The 20900-nt window shown below is 40.1% G+C and overlaps 1 protein-coding gene and 1 long non-coding RNA gene across 4 annotated transcripts in view; one reads left to right on the forward strand and one right to left on the reverse strand.

Annotated features, from left to right (window-relative positions):
* TNFSF4 (TNF superfamily member 4) overlaps nucleotides 1-20900 on the forward strand; it is a 189229-nt gene that overhangs the window by 164921 nt on the left and 3408 nt on the right. Inside the window, exons 1-3 of one of the 2 annotated variants that reach the window (XM_086693391.1) lie at nucleotides 1811-1834; nucleotides 4106-4267; nucleotides 20389-20437. In XM_086693391.1, coding sequence (XP_086549517.1) covers nucleotides 4115-4267; nucleotides 20389-20437 — 202 coding nt within the window. In that variant the 5' untranslated portion in view covers nucleotides 1811-1834; nucleotides 4106-4114. Of the gene's footprint in view, nucleotides 1-1810; nucleotides 1835-4105; nucleotides 4268-20388; nucleotides 20438-20900 lie in introns of those variants that run through there. The other variant, XM_025926322.2, reaches the window with a different exon arrangement.
* Nucleotides 1-20900, reverse strand: part of LOC147572690 (uncharacterized) — a 471113-nt gene that overhangs the window by 39894 nt on the left and 410319 nt on the right. The gene's annotated exons all lie outside the window — the stretch shown is intronic.

Here is a 20900-nt window from a genome sequence, read left to right on the forward strand (position 1 = left end):
AATGGATTGGAGATTGAAGAGAATGGAAGTAGGGAGAACAGCTTGAAGTTTCATTCAGGAGTTCAGAGGTAAGAAAGGCAAAGTGGAAGAAAGTATGAGCTGTGTTACAGGGACAGTCCTACAAAGCTTGACCGATTAAGGTCGAGGAAGAGTCAAAGCTGATTCTGGGGTTTTGAGATTCTGAAGGGCTGAAACATTAACCAGAATGAGGACATTAGGATCAAGGGCAGGTTGAGAAGGCAGATGCCAAATCAGGCTTTTGACATTTGAAATGCATTTGTTTCCATCACCATCTATCTTACTCTGTCACCTGTCCCAGGACAGAGCTTAGTTATGATTTCCTTTATATTCTCAGAGGTTGGCACAGAATAGGGCCTCAAAATGTTTGGTGAATTAATAGTCACTGTAAATATCTTCTCTCTTTCTCCTCTCAGCTTCAGTATAGGACCTTATTATTTCTCACTTAAATAATGCAAGCCCAGGGTCCCACCCCAGCTCATAGTTTGTGTGAATTAGAACAAAGTGCCCTCTCTGACTTTATGAATTAAAAAGGGGGGCTTTTATCTGGGTAGATGCAGCCCTTTGTTCAGGGCTTGGGAAGCCGCACACACCTTTGTGGGAAGATAAAGGCTGCCCTTCCTGTAGGGAGAAGCCTCTCCCTCAAGGACGGATATGGACAGCTCAGGGCAGAGGTGGGTTTAGACTGCACTCTTCTCCTCAGCAGGCACAAGGAGCCCTGGAAAAGTCGCCCAGTTGGTCCCCTTGATCCCACCCGGCCATTTCTATTTCACCCAAAGAGATATTTTTCTAAAATGTAATCATATCACAGTCTGCTTCAAACCTTTCCTTGTTACCCCAGGGTCTTCAGGATAAAGTTCAAAGTTCTTAACTTAGAACAAAAGGCCATTTGTGAGAGCCTTTCAGCATCCTTCCCAGTCCCCCTCTCCAGTTGCATTTCCCAAACCAGCGAGGCACAAGTGGCTTCACTGGCTGCATTTCCCTCACCCTCTGCCTGGCTAGTGCTGCTCTTTTCTTAGCTGTGATCATCCTGCCTTCCTGTCTAGGACCTCCTTGAGGACTGAGAACCTATTTTGCTCATGTTATTTCCCCTGCACGAGTGTGCAGGCTCCTGGCTCATACTTGCTGAATGGCCACATGACTTAGAAACCAATGAAAGACCAGGTTTTGCCCCCACCCCCTCCCCACAAACAAGCAAACCAAAACAGAACAACACAAAACAGATCCCCCGCAACAAAAAAAAAAAAAAAAAAAAAAAAAAAGGTTTTGCTGCTTTCTAAACATGAGGTATTCTGTCAGCTATCAAAGCCTTTTCTTTTCCATTCTTTTCCATAGTCTTGAAATGGTTATTCATTCAGAGGTCAAAGATTTATGGGAAGATAATTGCTTGGAATGAAGTCCAAGGCTGGCTTGCTCCGGTGTGTCTGTGTGTGAGTCTCTGTGAGGAGCTTTACAAAATGGCCCCTAGATTCAGGTAACATAATTGACATCACTGACCACATCAACTGAGAAGATGGAGAACTCTGCTCAGCTGCCTGAGACAGAATGCCATCAGTGAGACCTCGTTCCAAATGCCAGACCAGCCCAGCTTTGGAGTTCTTATGTGGTCTGTCAAAGGGTCTCCTTGCATGGAACTTCCAGGCCAAGTTAGACTTATTTTTCCAGTTGTATTCCTCTGCTTCCCACAGAGAATGTGAAGAAGCTGTCAGAATGTGGTCAATGAAAGAAGAAATGATTCAATGTATGCCATCACTTAGACTTCAACAAAAAAATCACAAGGAGGCAAAATATGGCAGTGGGAGACTGCCACAGGGAGGTAAGAGGGGTGCCACAGTTGTGCTGGCCCCAACACTGCAATGGCCAACCCTGCACTCTCTTGGGACAGCAAAAAACATGGAAAATTATGGGGTGCCTGGGTGGCTCAGTCAGTTAAGCATCCAACTTCAGCTCAGGTAATGATCTCGCAGTTCATGGGTTTGAGCCCCACGTTGGGCTCTGCACTGACAGCTCAGAACCTGGAGCCTGCTTCGGATTCTGTGTCTCCCTCTCTCTCTGACCCTGCCCTGCTCTCGCTCTCTCTCAAAAATAAATAAACATTAAAAATAAAAAAAGGAAACTGATTCTGTCACACAGTCCTCATTCATGAAAACCAGCAATGGTAGTTTTTCTTCATAGAAACCACGATAACAGGGAGAAGAGATGTGGCTTAGGGCACAAGTACATATTCTAAATGTTCATTTTTTCCATGATTTTTGACAGTCATTTAAAAACATTTTCTGTGATCTCAGCATTAATAGTTTTTGTACAATCTTGGTCAGTTAGTCTTTATAGTTTCAGACAGTATTTTAGGCTTTTCTCCTTTGATTCTGTTAGTTAGGCTTTGACAATAAATGAGTAAATACGTAGAGTCTAATGTCTACTTATGACTATCAACTATTACACAAGAATTGGGCTCTACACACAATTATTTCTTTCATTTTTCCTTCCTCCATACCCTGTATGTTATATATACTTTGCGCATAGGAATAACTAGCTAGAGATAAGTTTCAATGGAACTTGCTTTCTAATTTTGGCTTGGAGTCTATGACAAAGTGTCTGTTACCTTATCTTTCAGACAAAAACTTGAAGACCAAGATGTTCTCCAAGTGCAAGGCATAATTATTATATTGAGGATATTAATCCATACTTTCCTCAAATAATGCTGCACCCATGAATTTATTTTCCATTTCCCTCATATCCACTTTCTCTAAAATTAAATTGATATGGCATCTTACATTGTTAATATCAAAATAGTCCTCCTCCTTTCTTTCTTTAAGTATCTGTTGAATGGCTCATCGGGAGCTTAGAGAGACCTGCTTGCTCAGAGAAGAGACAGAATTGTGCCTTAAACGTCCCCTCCCCAGCATACCCCTGTCCTCCAGTACAGCACTGGGTTTACTAAGTACTCAGGAAATATCTGTCAGTTTGGACTTGACATTCTAAATCATTACATGACTTATTTCCTTTTATCATTTATCTCAGCACTAAAGGGTAAGTAGTGCCCATCTATTGGTAGGATACTCTTACTTTCCAAATTCCAAGTCCCACCCCTAACCTCAAAGGAAGGAACAATCCTCAAAGCCTATTTGAATCAATTAATTTCTTCATTCATGCAAAAATTATGTAGGGGGAAAATGAAAAGTGGAAGGAAGAGGAAAACGTCAGGATACTCTTCTGCCTCTTTTCTGTTATACTTAAAATTAATCACATAAGCTTTTTCTAACTTTGCCTCAAGGGATCCAGTGAGAAAAAGACTGTAAAGCTGTCTAGCGCAGTGTCTGACAATAGTGGATGCTTGATATATACCAGTTTATTTATTATAATATAATGTACTAAAATCAGAGGATCTCCCTCCTTTATTGCTACATGATCCACCATCCTATTTTCTTCTTTTCTCTCTTTCACTTAAAGAATGGTCTGTGTGTGATTTTTAAAAAATATATGTATACATAATATATATAATATATATAATTATTTAAAAATATTATATATATATATATATATATATATATTCGTACGATGGTTCAATGCTTAGTTACCTAATAAAGTGCAGATGAGAGATTACGTCCAACATTTTCCTTAAATCTCTTCTACAATTTAAGACATCTCAGGGAAGGGATAGAGGAACTCCTCCATCAACGGATCATGATTTTTATCTCTGTCAAGTGACCCACAATTTGGTTACTGGTGCAATGAGAAATTAAGAAATTAGCACACTTTTATGACTGTCATTTCACAGTCACTCAAATCAGAACTGGAATGCCACAAAAACAACTCCCTGTTAGCCCAGAGAAAAAAAAGAAAGAAAGTAAAGGGGAAATTCAGATTAGTCACAAAGAAGTTCCCCCGCCTGCCTGCAGAAGCTGCAGTGTTAAAACTGAGAGAGTGTGCTCTGTTCTTTCAATTGCCTCTTATCTCTGGTCCCAGGACCTCTGTGTATTTTCTGATTGATAAGCTTTGTTTTCCCTTCCCCTCCTTCTTTGTGAGGAAGAGGTCAGTCCTCCATCAGGCTCCCCTTTGTTACAGTTTTCATCTTCCCTGCATCCAGATTGTGAAGATGGAAGGGGTCCAACCCCTGGATGAGAATGTGGGAAACGCACCAGGGCGAAGATTCCAGAGCAACAAGCTATTGCTGGTGGCGGCTGTAATTCAGGGGCTGGGGCTGCTCCTGTGTTTCACCTACATCTGCCTGCACTTCTATGCTTCCCAGGTAAGATGCTCCACTGGGCCCTTTGTTTCCTCCAGCTTGTGATGATGGTAGCTCCAGCAGCTACAGTCATTTGGAAATAGTCTGATGTCAAAATTCCTGATTGCCCCCCGACCTGCCCTTCAGGGATTGTAAAGTGTGGTCAAACACCCTCCTGTCTTTCTTTTCCTTCCTTCTTTTCAGTAGTGGCAGTGGTGGGGCACAGTGGAGGTAGGGCATGGGCACTGCTTCTGGATTCTTCTTTTCCTCGCAGTGCAAGAATCCTGACATTCCTTTATGAGCTGTCGCTTTGAAGCATGGAGCCACTGCTATACTTGCTTTACCCATTCTGCTAGTAAGCATCTGATCAGGGGATTAATATAAAAAGGAAACAAGAAAGGGACCAGTTCCACCTTTCCACTGCATTCATAAACCCCATAGGTGATTTGCTTTTTGAAGAATGCTGAAGGTACCAACATTAAGTTCCTTTAAATAGCTAACCTGTGTTTTTTAAGGGCGGAGATGTGCATGTTCACGTGCATATGCATACATGGCCAAATGATGACCCCACCAACTTAATCAGAGATTGTATTTCAGCTATTCTCTGCCAGTCACAACCTACAGACATCACTTTGTCTTCTTCCCACTTTGTCCAATGCATTGTGTAGTGGGTGATCATCTTTCTAAGTATTTCCCCCACTTAATGCAGATATTCTTTCCCTTTTTCCTTCTCTTTGTTCTGATCCATTTTACATTATTTTTTAAATTTACTTGTTTATAACTACAAACATTATTAGGTCTTTAAGGATGCTCTTGACTACAAGAGATTCCACTGAAAAGGAAATAAATGTATAATCTTCCCATGGTCCCTTGTTGGGGCCAGTCTGATCATTCTTGTTTCCTTGGCAGGCTGCTTTGGGTTGGAAAAGCCTCTCCCTGGGAAAGGTGAGACAGTAGGAACTTTCATTTCTGATGGCCATGTCAGAGACTGGGTACTTTAAATTAGACCAGGAGAAGATAAGCAGAGTCCTAGCCAATGCCTGGGCTTGTCTTTGTCTACCGGAAGTAGGGGTTTTTGGTGTATAGAGGCCGGCGGGAGTGCGGTTGTGATCACCGTACCGCAGAGAGGGCTCATGTTCCTAAATTCCAGAAGCGTAGCTGGTGTCATGTCAGGTCTGCAGACCAGCGAGCACAAGGTGCCAGTCCTCTCTTCATCCTGCCACACATTTCCTTCTCTGTGCAGAGCCCCTTGCGTGAAATTAGAGTAGGCGATTAGAGGGGAGGGCTGGGGGAGGAGCAACGTGTCCATGGCAGGATGCCTAAGACATAGACCGGAATTAGGCTTTTCTGAGAAGAAAACAAAGAGAATGACCAAAAATAGAACAGCTGAGTGCATTCACCAGGTCTAGGAGCCCTGAGAGTGCTTTTCAAACAACCACAGTGTTACATATTTCCTTACACCGTGGGATGATAAAAAGACAAGACAGATGGCCCCAGTCAAGGCTCAACAATTGCACCAGGGCTCTGAGCAGGAAAAAGGTGAAACAGCTCTATAGCCAGCTGGTGGCAGGGCCGCCCTGGACTGTCAATACCTAGGAGATGCTGAGAAGGAGAGGGGTCCTTTCTGGCAAATCACCCAGTGACTAGGTGAACAGAGCTTGGAAGGAAACATAAGCACGAGTTTCTAGGATGCTCGAATTCACAGTGAGCCCATCGCTAGGAGAGAATTAGCTTTCTGTGGTCCTGGAACAGAAATGGAAGCAAAGACCCAGGAGGTATGTTAGAGCTGTTTTCTCAAGAAATGTGCTCTCATATACTCAGGATACAAAATTTTTTTCTGGCACAGATATTTGAAATTCTTCACTTGACATTACCTTTAATTTTTTTTCTTATTTCTTAGCTAGACATAATTTCTTGTACTGTTGTATGACCAAGGGCAGCATAATGGGTCCTTACATTTAATCTCATTTAGTCTAAAAGGGGGAAGGATAGCATAGATGGGTCATGTGTATTCTCCCCGGAATTTGATCAAATGGTTGTGGCGGCAGTGTGTGTGTGAGTGTGCATGTAAGAAAGAGAGAGAAAGAGAGAGGAGAGAAGGGTGTAGAGTAGCTGTTGAAAAAGGGACATAGACTGGTAGCCTTCCTAAACTCATTAATAAGACTGTTTGGAATTTTGGTTGAAATGGGGTTGAAGGATGGGGTTGGTGGTGATGTAAATCAAACCCCTACTTTTATAAAACATAGTATTTCAGGGGTGTCTGGGTGGCTCAGTCAGTTGAGTGTCCGACTCTTGATTTAGGCTCAGGTTGTGATCCCAGGGTCATGGGATCAAGCCCTGTATTGGGCTCCATGCTGAGCGTGAAGCCTACTTAGGATTCTCTCTCTCTCTCTCTCTCTCTCTCTTTCTCTCTCTGCTCCTCTCCCCCACTCACACACACTCTCTCACTAAAATAAAATAAAAAAACAAAAAAACCACATGATATGCCAGTGATGTGTTTAAAGGGTGAAATTGAGCTGAAATGCTGATCATTTTTCCAGTTAAACTGGATCTATTTTATTGCAGGAAAACATATTTGGAAAATAATCATGATTTTTCTTCATTTCCTAGATTTAACTTTTAGCTTTATAAAATAACTGCCTACATGTAGAGGTCTGTAAAAAATACAGATATAGCTATTAAACTTCATTTGACAGTGGGCTTTCTCTTCAATCAAGTTTATTTAATAACCTTTTGTTTTCTCACCACTCTGTTGAGTTTTATTTACTTACGTGAAAAGCAGAAGTTTGAGTTTTTGAGATGCGAGAAAGATCTTACCCACTCCTTCTGTAACTTCCCTCTTTGGGCCTTGATTTACTCATTTTAACACAAGGCAGTTGGATCACATGAACAGAAAGATCTCTTACAGCTCGATATCCTGTGAGTATATAGTTCATATATATATTTGTAGAATGGGTATGAGGATTTGAGAAATACAAAATATAAGTAAACAGGTTTTGGTGTCTAAGCTTATGGATTTATGCTTCTTAAGAAGGGACTGGGGAAAATCAAATTTGCACATATATTTGTAACTTGTACTTATTCACATATCATACACATATCAGATAACTTAATATGGGTTAGCTAAATGCCTTATTTAGAAAGGGGAAAGAAGTGGATGCCTTAGAAGAATATTCATGACACAAGTTATAAAATTGAGTGCTTCTGTCACTAAAGCCAATAGACATTTTTAGATATTTATTGGGACTACCATTTAAAATATCAGGCTCCCAATTGTATCTGTAGTTTCATCTGGGAACAATGGCAGAAAAAAGTTGACCTATGAAGCATGGAGTTTGTGTAAATTATATCCATGTGTCTCAGGGCTTTTGAAGCCAGGGCTCTTACGAGATTTATACCACCTTCACTATAGCACTCTATATAGGTGAGGGCTTTTAGTGATAATTTTGTTTTGAGATAGAAGAAGAGAGAGAGAGAGAAAGAAAGAGAGACAGAGAGACAGAGAGAGAGAGAGAGAGAGAGCACCTGCAAAATTGCATGTGTGAGCAGGGAAGGGGCAGAGAAAGAGGGAGACAGATCATCTTAAGGAGGCTCCACACTTAGCGGAGACTGACACCAAGCTCAATCTTGACCTGAGCTGAAATCAAGAGTCCGACACTTAACTGACTGAGCCACCCAGGTGTCCTTTTTTTAGTGATGATTCTTCAGCAACCCCCCAGTGAAAGTTTTACATTCCTTCCACTTTTACTGGTGGGAAGAACAAAAGTGGAGATGCTTGGAAAGTGAATTGACCTCTTCTGTACCAACAATGCCCAGGATTAGAATTCACAGTTTATTGATGAAATGTCAGGCTATAACTTGGACTTTTGTTTGTATCATTTAGGAAGAAAAAGAGGTGTTTTTGCTTGAAAAATCTTGTCTCAGATTAGCTCAATTTAAATGCGTCCCCATGCAACCTAACAAGTTTTTAGAAATACTTTTTTTTAATAACATGCAAATAAGTGATTTCTGATACAACTGAGTTTGCATTTCATAAACAATTCTGTGAGAATTGAAAAGAAACATCTGAAGGATTGAACTGATTTGTCATTAAATATTTTTCAGGTTTTTAGGGGAGGTACTGATAAAAACATACAGAATCTTTGGATTTTTGAGCAGGCATTAGATATAGCCTATCTAGAGATAAAACCCCATAAACTCAGAGACGGTAGAAGCTCGGGGATCAGGTAATGCTTCAGCTGATATTAGAACAAAGAGGGGAAATTCTTTAAACAGACAAGAGAGATGGTGTTGGGTAGGGGCAGAAGGCTTCCTTGTTCAGAATGGTTGAAGTGTTCATAGGGAAAAGTGGCAGATGAGGCTGAAAACTTAGGCGGGGGCAGATCACAAAGGGTCTTGTCACTCTTGCCAAGGGGCACATTTATTTATTAATATGCAAAAGAAAATACAGGAAACATTACTAAAATTGTTGCTTCTCCAAATTTCGCTTCTCTACTGCGTGGCCTACTTATTGGCAAATACAGAAAGTGAATCAAATCTCATATGGCACTAGGGGGCACCACAATAAAACTAACCATTCTTAGATTTATTTATTTATTTTTAAAGAGCCTATTTCTCAGGAAGCTAAGTGCTGATCCATGTGTAAGAGGATGAACAGTACCCGGGGGCCTAATATTGTTGACTATTTACACAGTGATGATATTTTCTCAGTGAAAAACTTAGATACATGTTCTACACAGTGATATTTCCTAAATGAAAGTTTTAGCTACATGTTCTCACCCACATATTCAAAATAGGACAGAGTAATTTGGAGAGATCATGTTGGAAAATGTCACATACATATACAGATACAGAAACAAACATCCACACATGCACGGGAGATCTGGAAAGTTTGGTATAGACCCAAGAGTATAATCTCCCGATTCCTTTTCTCTGATGTCAGCCCCTAACTACCAGCACCAAGTAAACCCAGCCTTGCCCAGGGCTGACCATCCTGCCCTTCCAATTCTATTTCTTTTAGTAGCAATTACTTCTGTGCCCTTCACTCTTACAGAAACTGCAGCTTTCCACTCTTCAGGGATTTTTCATTCATAGAAAATGAACATTAATCTTCTGGAGACATCTAGGCTAGAGAAGCCATGTGCAATATTGTTTTCTTTTTTTTTTAATTTTTTTAATGTTTATTTATTATTGAGAGACAGAGTGTGAGCAGGGGAGGGGCAGAGGGAGAGGGAGAGAGAGAGGGAGAGGGAGAGGGAGACACAGAATCCGAAGCAGGCTCCAGGCTCTGAGCTGTCAGCACTGAGCCTGACGCGGGGCTCGAACCCACGAACCGCGAGATCATGACCTGAGCCAAAGTCGGATGCTCAACTGACTGAGCCACCCAGGCGCCCCTGCAATATTGTTTTTATGTTATGTTTGGTGAGTGAAAATAAACAACTGAACTGCAAAGTAGAAAGATTATTTCCCAGTCCCAGGTGAAATAGATGGTCCCGACACCCTATAGCTTGTGTGTTTTGTTTGTAACCATCCATACTTTTGATGTCCGTATCTTTCCAGATGAAGGAATCAAAACACTTCCTTACATGAAATTACCAAACATCGCAAACTTTTGGAGGAGCTGTTGGTATACAGGAGAGAGTGTGCTGGACCAGAAACTAAATGACTGGTTCAGTCCAGCCTTTTAACTTCATGACCCTGGGTAAATTCTGTAAAATTCCCAGAGCATCAGTTTCATCATTTCCAAAATCAGAATTTGGTTGTTGTGAGGAGCAAATGTTGTGTTGCAGAGCTTTGTAAATGCTAAGATTATTATTATTATTCATGAACATGCTTCCATAAGGCTAGGGCCACTAAAATGTTTACTTTGTGGCATGTATACACATGTATGCACACCCCGTGACCTCAGAAAGCGTATCATAGTTTCATGAACACTGACTTTGCTACTGTAATTTTTAGGATTAAAAACAAGTCCCAAAACCCTTGTAATAGTGCTAGCATTTCTGAACATAGATTTCTAAGTGAGAGCCCACGACTGGGTGGGAGAAAAGAAGAGCAAAGGGGAGAAATTTATGAAGGCATAACAGTGTTATCGGGTTAGCATCCGAAAGTGGTTCAGAGATCTAAAATGACACACTTAGAACATGCCTATTCCATCTCCCCGCCCCCCCCCCCCCCCCAGTTTGGTATATTTTATCCAATTCTCCAATGACTTGGTTGCCAAACAGAGTCGAAAATTACGTCTAGAAAAAGCATGCTATCTTTTTCATGATACTGGAAACATTGGGGATAGGGCTAGCATAATCAAATTTGCTTTCCGCAGACCTTTCATTCTAAGATGTAGCTTAGGTGGCTTGTTAATTGTATAAATTTGTCTAGCTTTGGTAACATGTAAATGCTATTTAAGAACATACTCTGACCGATAGAAAAATGGACAGTAGACTCAACTTTAATTCTCCTAACACTAATGTAGTGAGCATTATATATGATGGTAATGCTTCCTTCATTCCCTAAATGCAAACTGTATATGTGGGGAAGTGGGAGTCCAGTGAGTTTAAATGGTGTACCCTCAGGGCTGGGCTTTCCTGTAGGTATAGCTACGGCAGAGCCAGAGAAACCATCAAAGATCTGGATGAAGATGAGAGTGTCATAAAAAATTGAAAGCAAGCAGCAAAAACAGTCATTAAGGGCAAATATAAAAACCTGCTGGGTTATAAAATAAGTTGTAAAACACATACTGTACAGTTAAGTATATATAAAATATATTTTTATTTTATATTTATATATTTTATAAATTTATAAATATATGTTTTGTATATAAAATAAATTTTGAAATACTCATGTGTTGGGTGCTTAGTGTTTTTAGCTTCAAACTCCCCAAAAGTTCCTAACCTGGCCCTGTATATGGTACAATGAAGACTGGGAACGCCAAGATCTTTTTGGAGGGATAACTGAGGGCTGTCACTCCTACTGTTATTTCCAATAACAGCCCCTTGTTTTTGCAGATCTTTTCTGTACTTTTGTCCTCACTAATTCACTACCACCTTGAAGGCAGTTACACACATATTTGTGTCCAGTTTTTCAATGAGAAAATGTGAGGCTTGAGAGACTTGCTTAGGTTTACATAGAAAAGTCAAGGTTAGAAATTAAGACAAGGTCTAAATTCTAGTCCTGTCTCTTTCCATTACACTTGGCTAAGACTCCATGACTCTTGGCTTTACAAATTTTGTCTGGCTGTTTTAAAATTTGTTTCCTTTTCTGGCATTCGTAGTTTTTGAGGAGAAATTGAGGGAAAGATTTGTGACCTAGTATGGAGGAGGAAGATTCTTTTCTGAAAGAGAGTTAAATCTATTTATGCCAATGTAGGTAACATGATCAATGAAGCTTTAACAGTTGCATAATACCTTATGGTTGTTTTTATAAGACGGAATATTGCATGTCTGGTATATTCATAGATGAGAAAGGGGACCTCAATTTGGGTACTAGCTCATCTTTTCTTTTCTGAGCCCGATTTTCTCTCTTTTATTATTATTATTATTATTATTATTATTATTATTATTATTATTTTAAATTATAAGGAGATTAGACTACATAATCTCCCTAGGCCTTTGTAATTCTGTCAGACTCTGATTCAAAGATTTACTTTAACGTGAAAGTGTGATTTGCCACTGCTTGTAAATACCTATTCAATCATGTGTTAGTTTTTTAGAGCTGCCATGATAAATTACCATAAACTAGGTGTCTTAAACCAGCAAACATGTATTTTCTCACAGTGCTGGATGGTAGAAGTTCAAAGTCAAAGTCTTTCCAGGGCCATAGAGAAGTCTTTCCTCTGAAGACCCTAGAGAAGAGTCCTTCCCTGCCTCTTTCTGGCTTCTGGTGACTCCCGGGAGTCCTTGATCTTCCTTGGCTTGTAGTTGCATTATCCCAAGCTCTGTCACCGTCTTCGCCTCACCATCTCCATGTGTATACCACTGTGTCCTCTCCTTTTGCTTTAAGGACACCAGTCATATTGGATTTAGGGCCCACCCTAATCTAGTTGGTCCCATGCTAACTTAACTAATTACATCTGCAAAGGCCCTATTTCCAAAGGAAGTCACAAACTGAGCTTCCAGATGGACATGAAAGGTGTGTGTGTGTGGGGGGGGTGACACTATTCAAACCGCTACAAACCTCTTATTCATTTACTTGTTTAACAATATCTATGGTTATTATTTTCCTGTCAGACACTGAGGAAACAGTGGTGAGTGAGATATGGTTTTCTTTGCCCTCCCAGAGTTTCCAACACAGTGGGGAAACAAGATGGTTAAAGAAGCAATAACAGTGTGTGAGACGTACTGGATAACCACATAGGGTACAGTGAGAAACTTCAGTAAGAAGCTTCACAGAAAGCTATCTACCTATGTCAGTACCTGGTTTCTTGACTGGGAATATAAAGTGAGCACACTCCTCTTTTGCATTAGATGCTTTACTTCTCTTCCATTCCTCAAAAGAAGGGCTTTAGTTTTTTTTAAAAAAACTTTTCAAGTTTTGTTGACATAAAATGTTACATTAGTTTCAGGTGTACAACAGAGTGATTCAACCTCTCTATACGTTTGCTGTGTTCACCACCTATCTCCATACATTCCTGTACTTTTTACTCCCATGACTTATTCATTCCATAACTGGAAGCCCCTGTCTCCTATTCCCCTTAACCCATTTTTCTGAACCCCCTACATCCATCAATTTGTTCTCTGTATTTATAGATCTGATTCTGCTTTTATTTATTGGTTCATTTTGCTTTTTAGATTCCATATATGAGTGAAAACATACAATATTTGCCTTTCTCTGTGTGATTTATTTCACTTAGCATTGTACCCTCTAGGTCCATCCATATTGTTGTAAATGGCAAGATCTCACCCTTTTTATGGCTGTATAATATTCCACTATCTATATCTGTATCTATATCTATATCTATATCTATATCTATATCTATATCTATATCTCTACCTACCTACCTATCTTTATACCTATTAGGAAAGGCTTTAGTTTAAGATGTCATTGTCACCACCATGATCATCCCATGATGATTTTTATAAGTTACCAATCCCAGCTTTCAGCAGAATACAGGTTGAGGATTATTTAGGCTCATGCAAATGAGGCTAAGAGCTTCACTGCACAAAGAACACTAGAGATATCTTTTATTGTTCACTAACCATCAGAAGGAGTCACTTGAGAAGGAGACCTACTGCTTTTATTAAGGAAGAGGGATTTATTGTGTTGAAAAAATCTGTTCAAAGGTCTTCTTATCACCCAATCTCCCAGGGTTTCTCTTGAATGTTGTGATTTGCTGAATCTCTGACATGGAAGAGTTCATGGGCATTGTTTATTCCACAGTGTGAATAAGCACTTCTTACTGCTTTTTCCATCAGTTTAACTGAGGTTGGACATCAAGATGAGGAAATTAGAAACTGAGAAAGAGAAGGGACTTATAGATGGCTTCAAACCAGACCCAGGTGTTCCTATTCCCAGACGAATGCCTTGTCCGGTTCTACTAAGTTGCCCTCCCAAGGCAACAATCCCTCCTTTTTGTATAGCAAGTGAAATGGGGAATGAGTGACTTCAAATAGAAATATATTGCTTGTGATAATTTTGCTATTCCCTTTGTACTCAAGGAAGAATGAGGCAATTTCAAAAAACCTTGAGCAGTGTATAATGTTGGCTACAGCCAGTGTCGGCTCTATGTGATTATGTGATTATGTAGCCACTAGCTAAGGTCTGGGCATAGTCTAAGGGGCTAAGTTCCACCTTAGCTCAGCAAACATTATTTACTGAATGCCATTATGTTTGATGCATTGTAAGACTCATAATCATACAGTGGGTACATTGTTAACAGAGCCTTCCAGTTGCTTAGAGACTAGCCTTCTACAAGGATATTATGGTGGAGACTTAATCATTGGGGTGAAGAAGGGTGTTCTTAGAAATGTTTTGGTAGACTCCTCTGCCAATGTACTTTAAGGACTTCCCCAGTTAATCTGGAAAGGGAAACCCAGATACAAGAATACCCTTCCCTTGGGGATATAATTGGTTGTCTTGGGTCAGTCATATAATTTTGAAGGTATGTTCATGTCACCTGGATGCTTATGCTTCATTTGGTTGTTTAGAATACCTGGATTCCTCTTAGGAATCTGTTAATTGCTAAGCACTGAGGACAATGGAACCACAGTTCTTGTTCTCTGAGATAGGAGAAGGTCAGTAAATGGCTCTTTGAGAGATCTCCATTACTAAGTAAGTTTGGCAGGAAGAGTGGAAGTGGTTAGAGAAAGCAGGCTACATTAGGATTTCACATGGGTTGTGTAGTTGGGAAGAGAATAAATAGTAGGAGAAAAATTACAGCAAAAAGGTGCCAGCAGTCACGGTGAAAGGTGGGGAGGAGCAAGAGAAAGTGTTTGGATGACAATTAAAACAGCTCTTCTTTGTGTTCATTAAATCCCCCACAAAAGACTCTTTATTAGAAGAGGTTTTCAAGGCCACACCTCTTCATCTCTAAGAAATGTACCTTTGGGGATATGGTTTTATGAATACAGAAGCCTCCCTGGCCAAAGTACCAGTTTTTGCCCATTCTTCTCATTCCTTTCTGAGTGGGCTCGTGAACTTCCCCGATCAGACGGGGGCCCTTCCCTTTGCAAGGAGGCTGTTTCCACTGAGTGCACACACACATGCGGCAGGATGAGAGTCTACCTCCCCAGCCTACTGTAATGAGTTAAGTATGGAAAATTCCATCTTTCTTTTCAGAGGCTCCTTGAGACATACACCAACAGCTTGTGAGGTTGTGCTTTCATGAGCTCTCAGGTCTTCTCTACTGACATGCAGCCCAAGGTGGATGAGGCTCACATTCAGTGCGAGATGGCATGGTCAACTGGGGAGTCCCCCTTACAGATCTCTTTCCCCACAATCCAACACTGATTCACACCCCAGCGCACTCCCACGTAGGATCCTGACACTGTAGCCTGACATCAAGTGAGGAAGGGCAAGGCCCACATAGTAAGTGTGGAGCCCACTTCCTGCTTTCATATTTGATGACTATCATTCCCTCCTGCCACAGATGCCCCTCTCCAGGACAAATGCCAAATGAGTATAAAGGTGGCAGCCTCCTGCCACATCCCAGTGAGTCAGAATTAGAAACTCACACTCTCCCAAGATGAGCCCTTGAATGAAGCATCACATTTTTGGGAACTCGGTACAGACTGCTAGGCAAACCCTAGCCATCAGATATGTCCCAACCATGTTCTTGAACAGTTCAGTGCTCAAGATGCTAAGAGAGGCCAGGAATGGACCTAATTCTGGCTCTTGTTTGCAGCACCTGCTTGCTTCCTACTTTGTACTTGTTCATGGGCCTGCTGCTCCATGCCAAGACAACTGAACCTAATCAGAGCCTCACTAGAAGTTTTGCCAACCTGTACAATACAGACGACCTTGTAGAGTTGTCTGAAGAGCTTTGTTTCTGGAGAACTTCTGGATATTTTGAGATATATATGAATATTTTGACAACTGTGTAAAACCTAATATTTATTCCTCATTAGTATTATGATGAAAATAATTCAAATTAATCTTGGACCCTCTGACAAATGTTTTCATAGGTTTTGTGTTTTGTTTTGTTTTGTTTTTTTTTTACTCTTAAGATAATATAGGATAAAGTGAAAAGTTATTATCAGGGACTGGAGTTCAACCAAATTCAAGTTAATACCTGTTTATTTGTGAGCAAGTTCTTAAGAGCATTGATTCTCATTTTCCTATCTGCAAAACATGGGTTGTTATTATTCATACTTAATAGGATTATTTTGAGCAACAAATGAGGTAATGATTCTGAGAAAGAACAACCTAATGCATGGCATGTTATAAGTTCTTAGTGAATTTTTATTTTTTTTCTTGAATACCAAGAATGGTCTCATTTCTAGACCTTTCTTCCATAGAATGTCTTTTGCTTATCTGGTCCCTTTCTCTCTTTCAAGGCCTCTGTCCAAGTTTTTTCTCCTTGAGCTGCCAAAGCCTGCAGTGACTTTTTTGTTCTCTGGAACTTTTTCCCATACACTGTCTATTGATGTTTCCCAAAGGTTTTATGTAGAGGGAGCGTTTTATTTCCTCAGCTGGCATATGTTTGTCAAAAATAAGAATTGTGTGTTCTATTCCTTTCTGTTCCCAGAGTTGAATGAATGCCTGCCACACAGCAGATACTCAGTAATTGTTGATGCTGTTTCAAACCACCAAATAATATGACAATCATATTATTCAATCAACTACCAAATAATTCAGTAGAACAAACATTTCTTGTTTGCATCAAGGAAACGATTTCCTTTATACTTATGCTTCTGAGACCACTTCATTCCAACATCAGGACTATACTTTTTCTGATGTGCTTGACCTACATGAGTTTGGATTTCACCTTTGAGAATGATGTGGGTTCTTCAGACTTTCCAGCTTGTTCTTACATGGAAGCTCTCTGAGACCTTTGATATTTTCCCTTTTCTTTTAGTATCTGGAAAGGATCTGAGGATTTTGCTTTTCATCATGGTAAAAAAGATCATGTTTGTTTGTATGTGGGTAAAATAAATATCTTCTGATTGTTTTCTGGTAATTCTTTCTCATTAGGCCCGGATGCTTTTGTACTGTTTCTTTGGGCTACGAGAGCCAAAGAGCTAATATTTCAGGGACTTTGATAGTCCTTATTCACTATTTTAATAATTCCTTCATTTCATACTCATATATAAGGCTTGAGTAGTGTTGTGCTGAATAAATTAAGAACATGGATCTTGTCTTCCATGTGCATCTGAAAATAACAGCTGACATTTGTCGACTCCTACAATATTCCAGGCCATGTGGTGAAAATTCACAAACATTATATTATTTAATCTTCTTTCACTCTAAGATATAGATTTTATTATTTCCATTTTATAGGTGAAAAAACTGAAATTTAGCAAGTTAGTACCAATTTCCCAAGGTCGTACAGCTAAATAGTCTTGTAGAGCAGATGAGACGTATGGTGGTAGAGTGGAAGTTAATAGAGAGTTTTTGTTTTATTCTGTTTTTTACCTTAGGATCCACTCTTGGTGCTGTACATTTTATAGGTTTTAACAAATGAATAATGGCACGTGCCCACCATTACAGTGTCATACAGAATAGTCTTACTACTCTGAAACTTCTGTACTTACCTACTCATCTCCCCCTGCTCCCTAACACCTGGCAACCACTGATCTTTAACTGTCTCTATGGTTTTGTCTTTTTCAGAATGTTCTGTATTCAGAATCATACAGTATGTGGCCTTCTCAGATTGGCTTCTTTCACTTAGTAATATGCATTTAAGTTTCCTCCATGTCTTTTCATGGCTTCATAGCTCATTTCTTTTCAGCACTAAAAGTCCAATGTCTGGATATATCACAGTGTATTTATACATTAACTTACTGAAGAACATCTTAGCTGCTTCCAAGTTTTGACAATAATGAACAAAGCTGCTATAAACATTCATGTGAACAGAGTGACTTTAAACACTCACTGTGCGAGTGCAGAAGCCAAAAATCAGTTCCTGATTTAGGTCTTGAAGGTGGTGATATTTTGATGGATGGACACAGATGGAGGGACATTTTTGGCAGAGAGAACAAAGGAGGCAAATATATTTCAAATGCTCGCCAGCCTGATTGCTGGGTGCTTTCACATGTTTCTTAAACTTCACAGTCATCTGGAACATTCCAATAGCAATTATTATGCCATAGTTTCACACAGATGAAGACTAATGCTCAGAAATAGTATATAATGTCTCCAAATACACAGAGCTAGATAAGTCACAATTTGAACTGAATCTGACTCCCAAGTCTGTGCTCTCTGTCTCATCCTACCAGGCTCTAGTTAAGGGCAAAAAGATTGGAGAAAATGGTTGGCTAGAGCGTATGACATGGAAAGGATATGTGTGGTAATAAAGCTTGACAAGGAGGTTGGAGCCAGGCAATGGAGGGTCTATTGGGAGGGTGGTTCAGAGCAGTGGGGTAGTGAGTGTGAAGAATCAAATATGGAGGACGAAGGGAAAAGTGGAAGGGCACAGAAGAAGAGGAAAGGAGAATCTTATTTTATTTTACAACATTTCCTAGACTTAATGGTATTGATGCCAGTAAGAAAACTTCTGAGAATATGTAAATGTCTAATACTGGTCATCTTCAGGAGAAGAAACAGGAAACCTGAGCCTGGAGTTCTGTTAGATCTACCCTAGAGAGGAAGTCACGTTGGCTTTCCTTGGTCTCAGAGAATGTCCTCTTGGTTATAACCACCCCTACTTCGTAAGGGTACTTCAAAACATTCAGAACTTCCTTTGATTTGCAGGGAGTGTTTGGAGAATCAGTCAAATAATTAAGTCATGAGGGCTTTTAGATCTCAGAGCTTGATGTAAACTTGGATGAAGAGCCTTCATGTTTTTCTCTTTTATTAAAATTGACTTAGCACTGCAACTTTTAAAATCCAAATCATGGACAGTTAATGCTGGAAGAAATGCCTGTGATCTTCTGGTAATTTTTAAAGATGAAAAAACTGACTTCTAGGAAAGTTATGAAACTTGCCTGGGATGACATTGTACCTGCCCCCCTGACATTAAAACCAAGGTTGCTGCATGCTGAAATGTGGCCATTCATGCTGGGACCAACCAGCTAGAGAGCATTGGGAGCATTTATTTACCCAGGGGATTATGGTGATAATGTAATATGCCCTTTGAGAGGCCCTCTTCCAGAACATTGCCTTAAGCATGAAGGATACTAATTTAGCTGTCACAAATAGTTCATGGAGGGGACAGACTCTCAAATCATCCTAAATCAACAGCTCTCTCCATGTGGTTACCACCGGCAGCTCTCAGAAAGGCTCTCCCTTCTTCCTACGCTGCCTGTTGGCTTCAGCTTGGTAAGGCTTGTGATGAGAAGGCTTAGAAGGGAAGTAGGGGATTCCTCATGTGTGTGGGCAGTCCCCAGTGGAATCTGCTTGACTGCAGCCACTGGTGTGCCAGGAGAATGGGAAGCAGGGATTCCACACCCCAGGGTATGAAAACAAATCCCTCCCCATGCCTTTGAGCAAAATGTCTTGCCAAAAATAATCTGTGAGAAGAGATGTTGTTCCAGGCAGGAGCAATAGGTGGTGCTTTTTGTTTTTCTTTTTAATTTCCTTTTTTAGTAGGTAATACAAGCATCTGGTGCAAAATTTTAAAAATATAAAAAAAGTAGACCATGAAAAGTAAGTGTCCCCCCATTCCTGACCTCAGGTTCCAATTCCATTTTCCAGAGGCAATATTTATGATCCGTTTTCTGAGAATTCCTTCAGATATATTTAATGCCCATACAAGCATTATTAATATTTTTTAATGTGAATGGTAATATATTTTATACATGATTCTGCCCCCTTTTTTTCACTTCATATATTTTGGAGATTGCTCTGTATTGAACTGCTTTGTTCTTTTAACCATCATATTACTATAGACATTTCATTTATTCAGGCTTCCTTTCCTCATTATTTTACCTCTCTTGCTGTTGAGTACTCGCTTAGTTCAAGTTAGGTTTTTCAAGCCATTAAACAAAAGAGAAAGAGCCAATGTTAGAAATATATGCACTCAAATCTACTGAATTCTGAAGGATTAGACCAGTTTCTATGGCCCGTATGATCTGAAGACAGGATAGTCTTACTCCTGTGTTGCAGTGAAAGAAGAAGTAGCCAGGAAGCTTCCAGAATTCATTCCCAGTGCATCCTGGGAGTTTGTGGCCATGGTGGAATGACTGGCCACAGCCTTCTGCATGAGGGGATCTCTGACTGAATGGATTTCTCAAGATGACTATTAAATGCTCTGTTATCCAAAATGGGAAAGGGGGGCTCAGAGAGACAAAACAATATACTAGAGATGGGTTTGGCAGAGGTGAGGACAGATCTTAGATGCTTGCATGACAGAATACTCCTGGCTCATCTTAGGAAATGTTATAGAAAAGCAAGGGAGCAGGTACAAGTCTGGGTCTAATCTTCATAGAAAAAATGGTCTCTCGTCAAGTCATTCCTTCTATAGCTCCTGCATTTCTGCTTCATAGGATATGACTTGTCAATTTCATTTGTTCACCTTTTTTCCTAAAAATATATCCTTTTTCCTCCATCAGGTGCCACCTCAGTATCCTCCAATTCAAAGTATCAAAGTACAATTTACCAGTAAGTATTGTTCAATTGATTCATGTTTTTCTTTAAAAAAAAAAAAAATGTTTATCCATTCATTCTGAGAGAGAGAGTGAGCAGGGGAGGGACACAGAGAGAAGGAGACAGAGAATCTCAAACAGGCTCCACACTGCCAGCATGGAGCCCTATGTGGGGCTCAGTCTTACAAACTTTGAGATCATGACCTGAGCTGAAATCAAGAGTTGGATGCTTAACCGACTGAGCCACCCAGGCACCCCTGATTCATGCTTTTAAATGAATCTTCTTTCTAGTCTCTTAATTTCTTCCCCCAAACAGGATCTCTTCCTATTCTTTGGGAAGTATGAAATCCTGCAATTGTTAGAGCCTGCATGCTGTTTTCATTAGGGACAAAGAAAATGTATAAAGAATAAAAGGGAGTAATTAGTTACCAAATATATGCTTGTCACTATTAATCACTTTATATGCCTCTCAGGAAACC

This window comes from Puma concolor, chromosome E4 (genome assembly GCF_028749965.1).
Source record: "Puma concolor isolate L17-30 chromosome E4, mPumCon1.1.hap2, whole genome shotgun sequence".
NCBI lineage: Eukaryota > Metazoa > Chordata > Mammalia > Carnivora > Felidae > Puma > Puma concolor.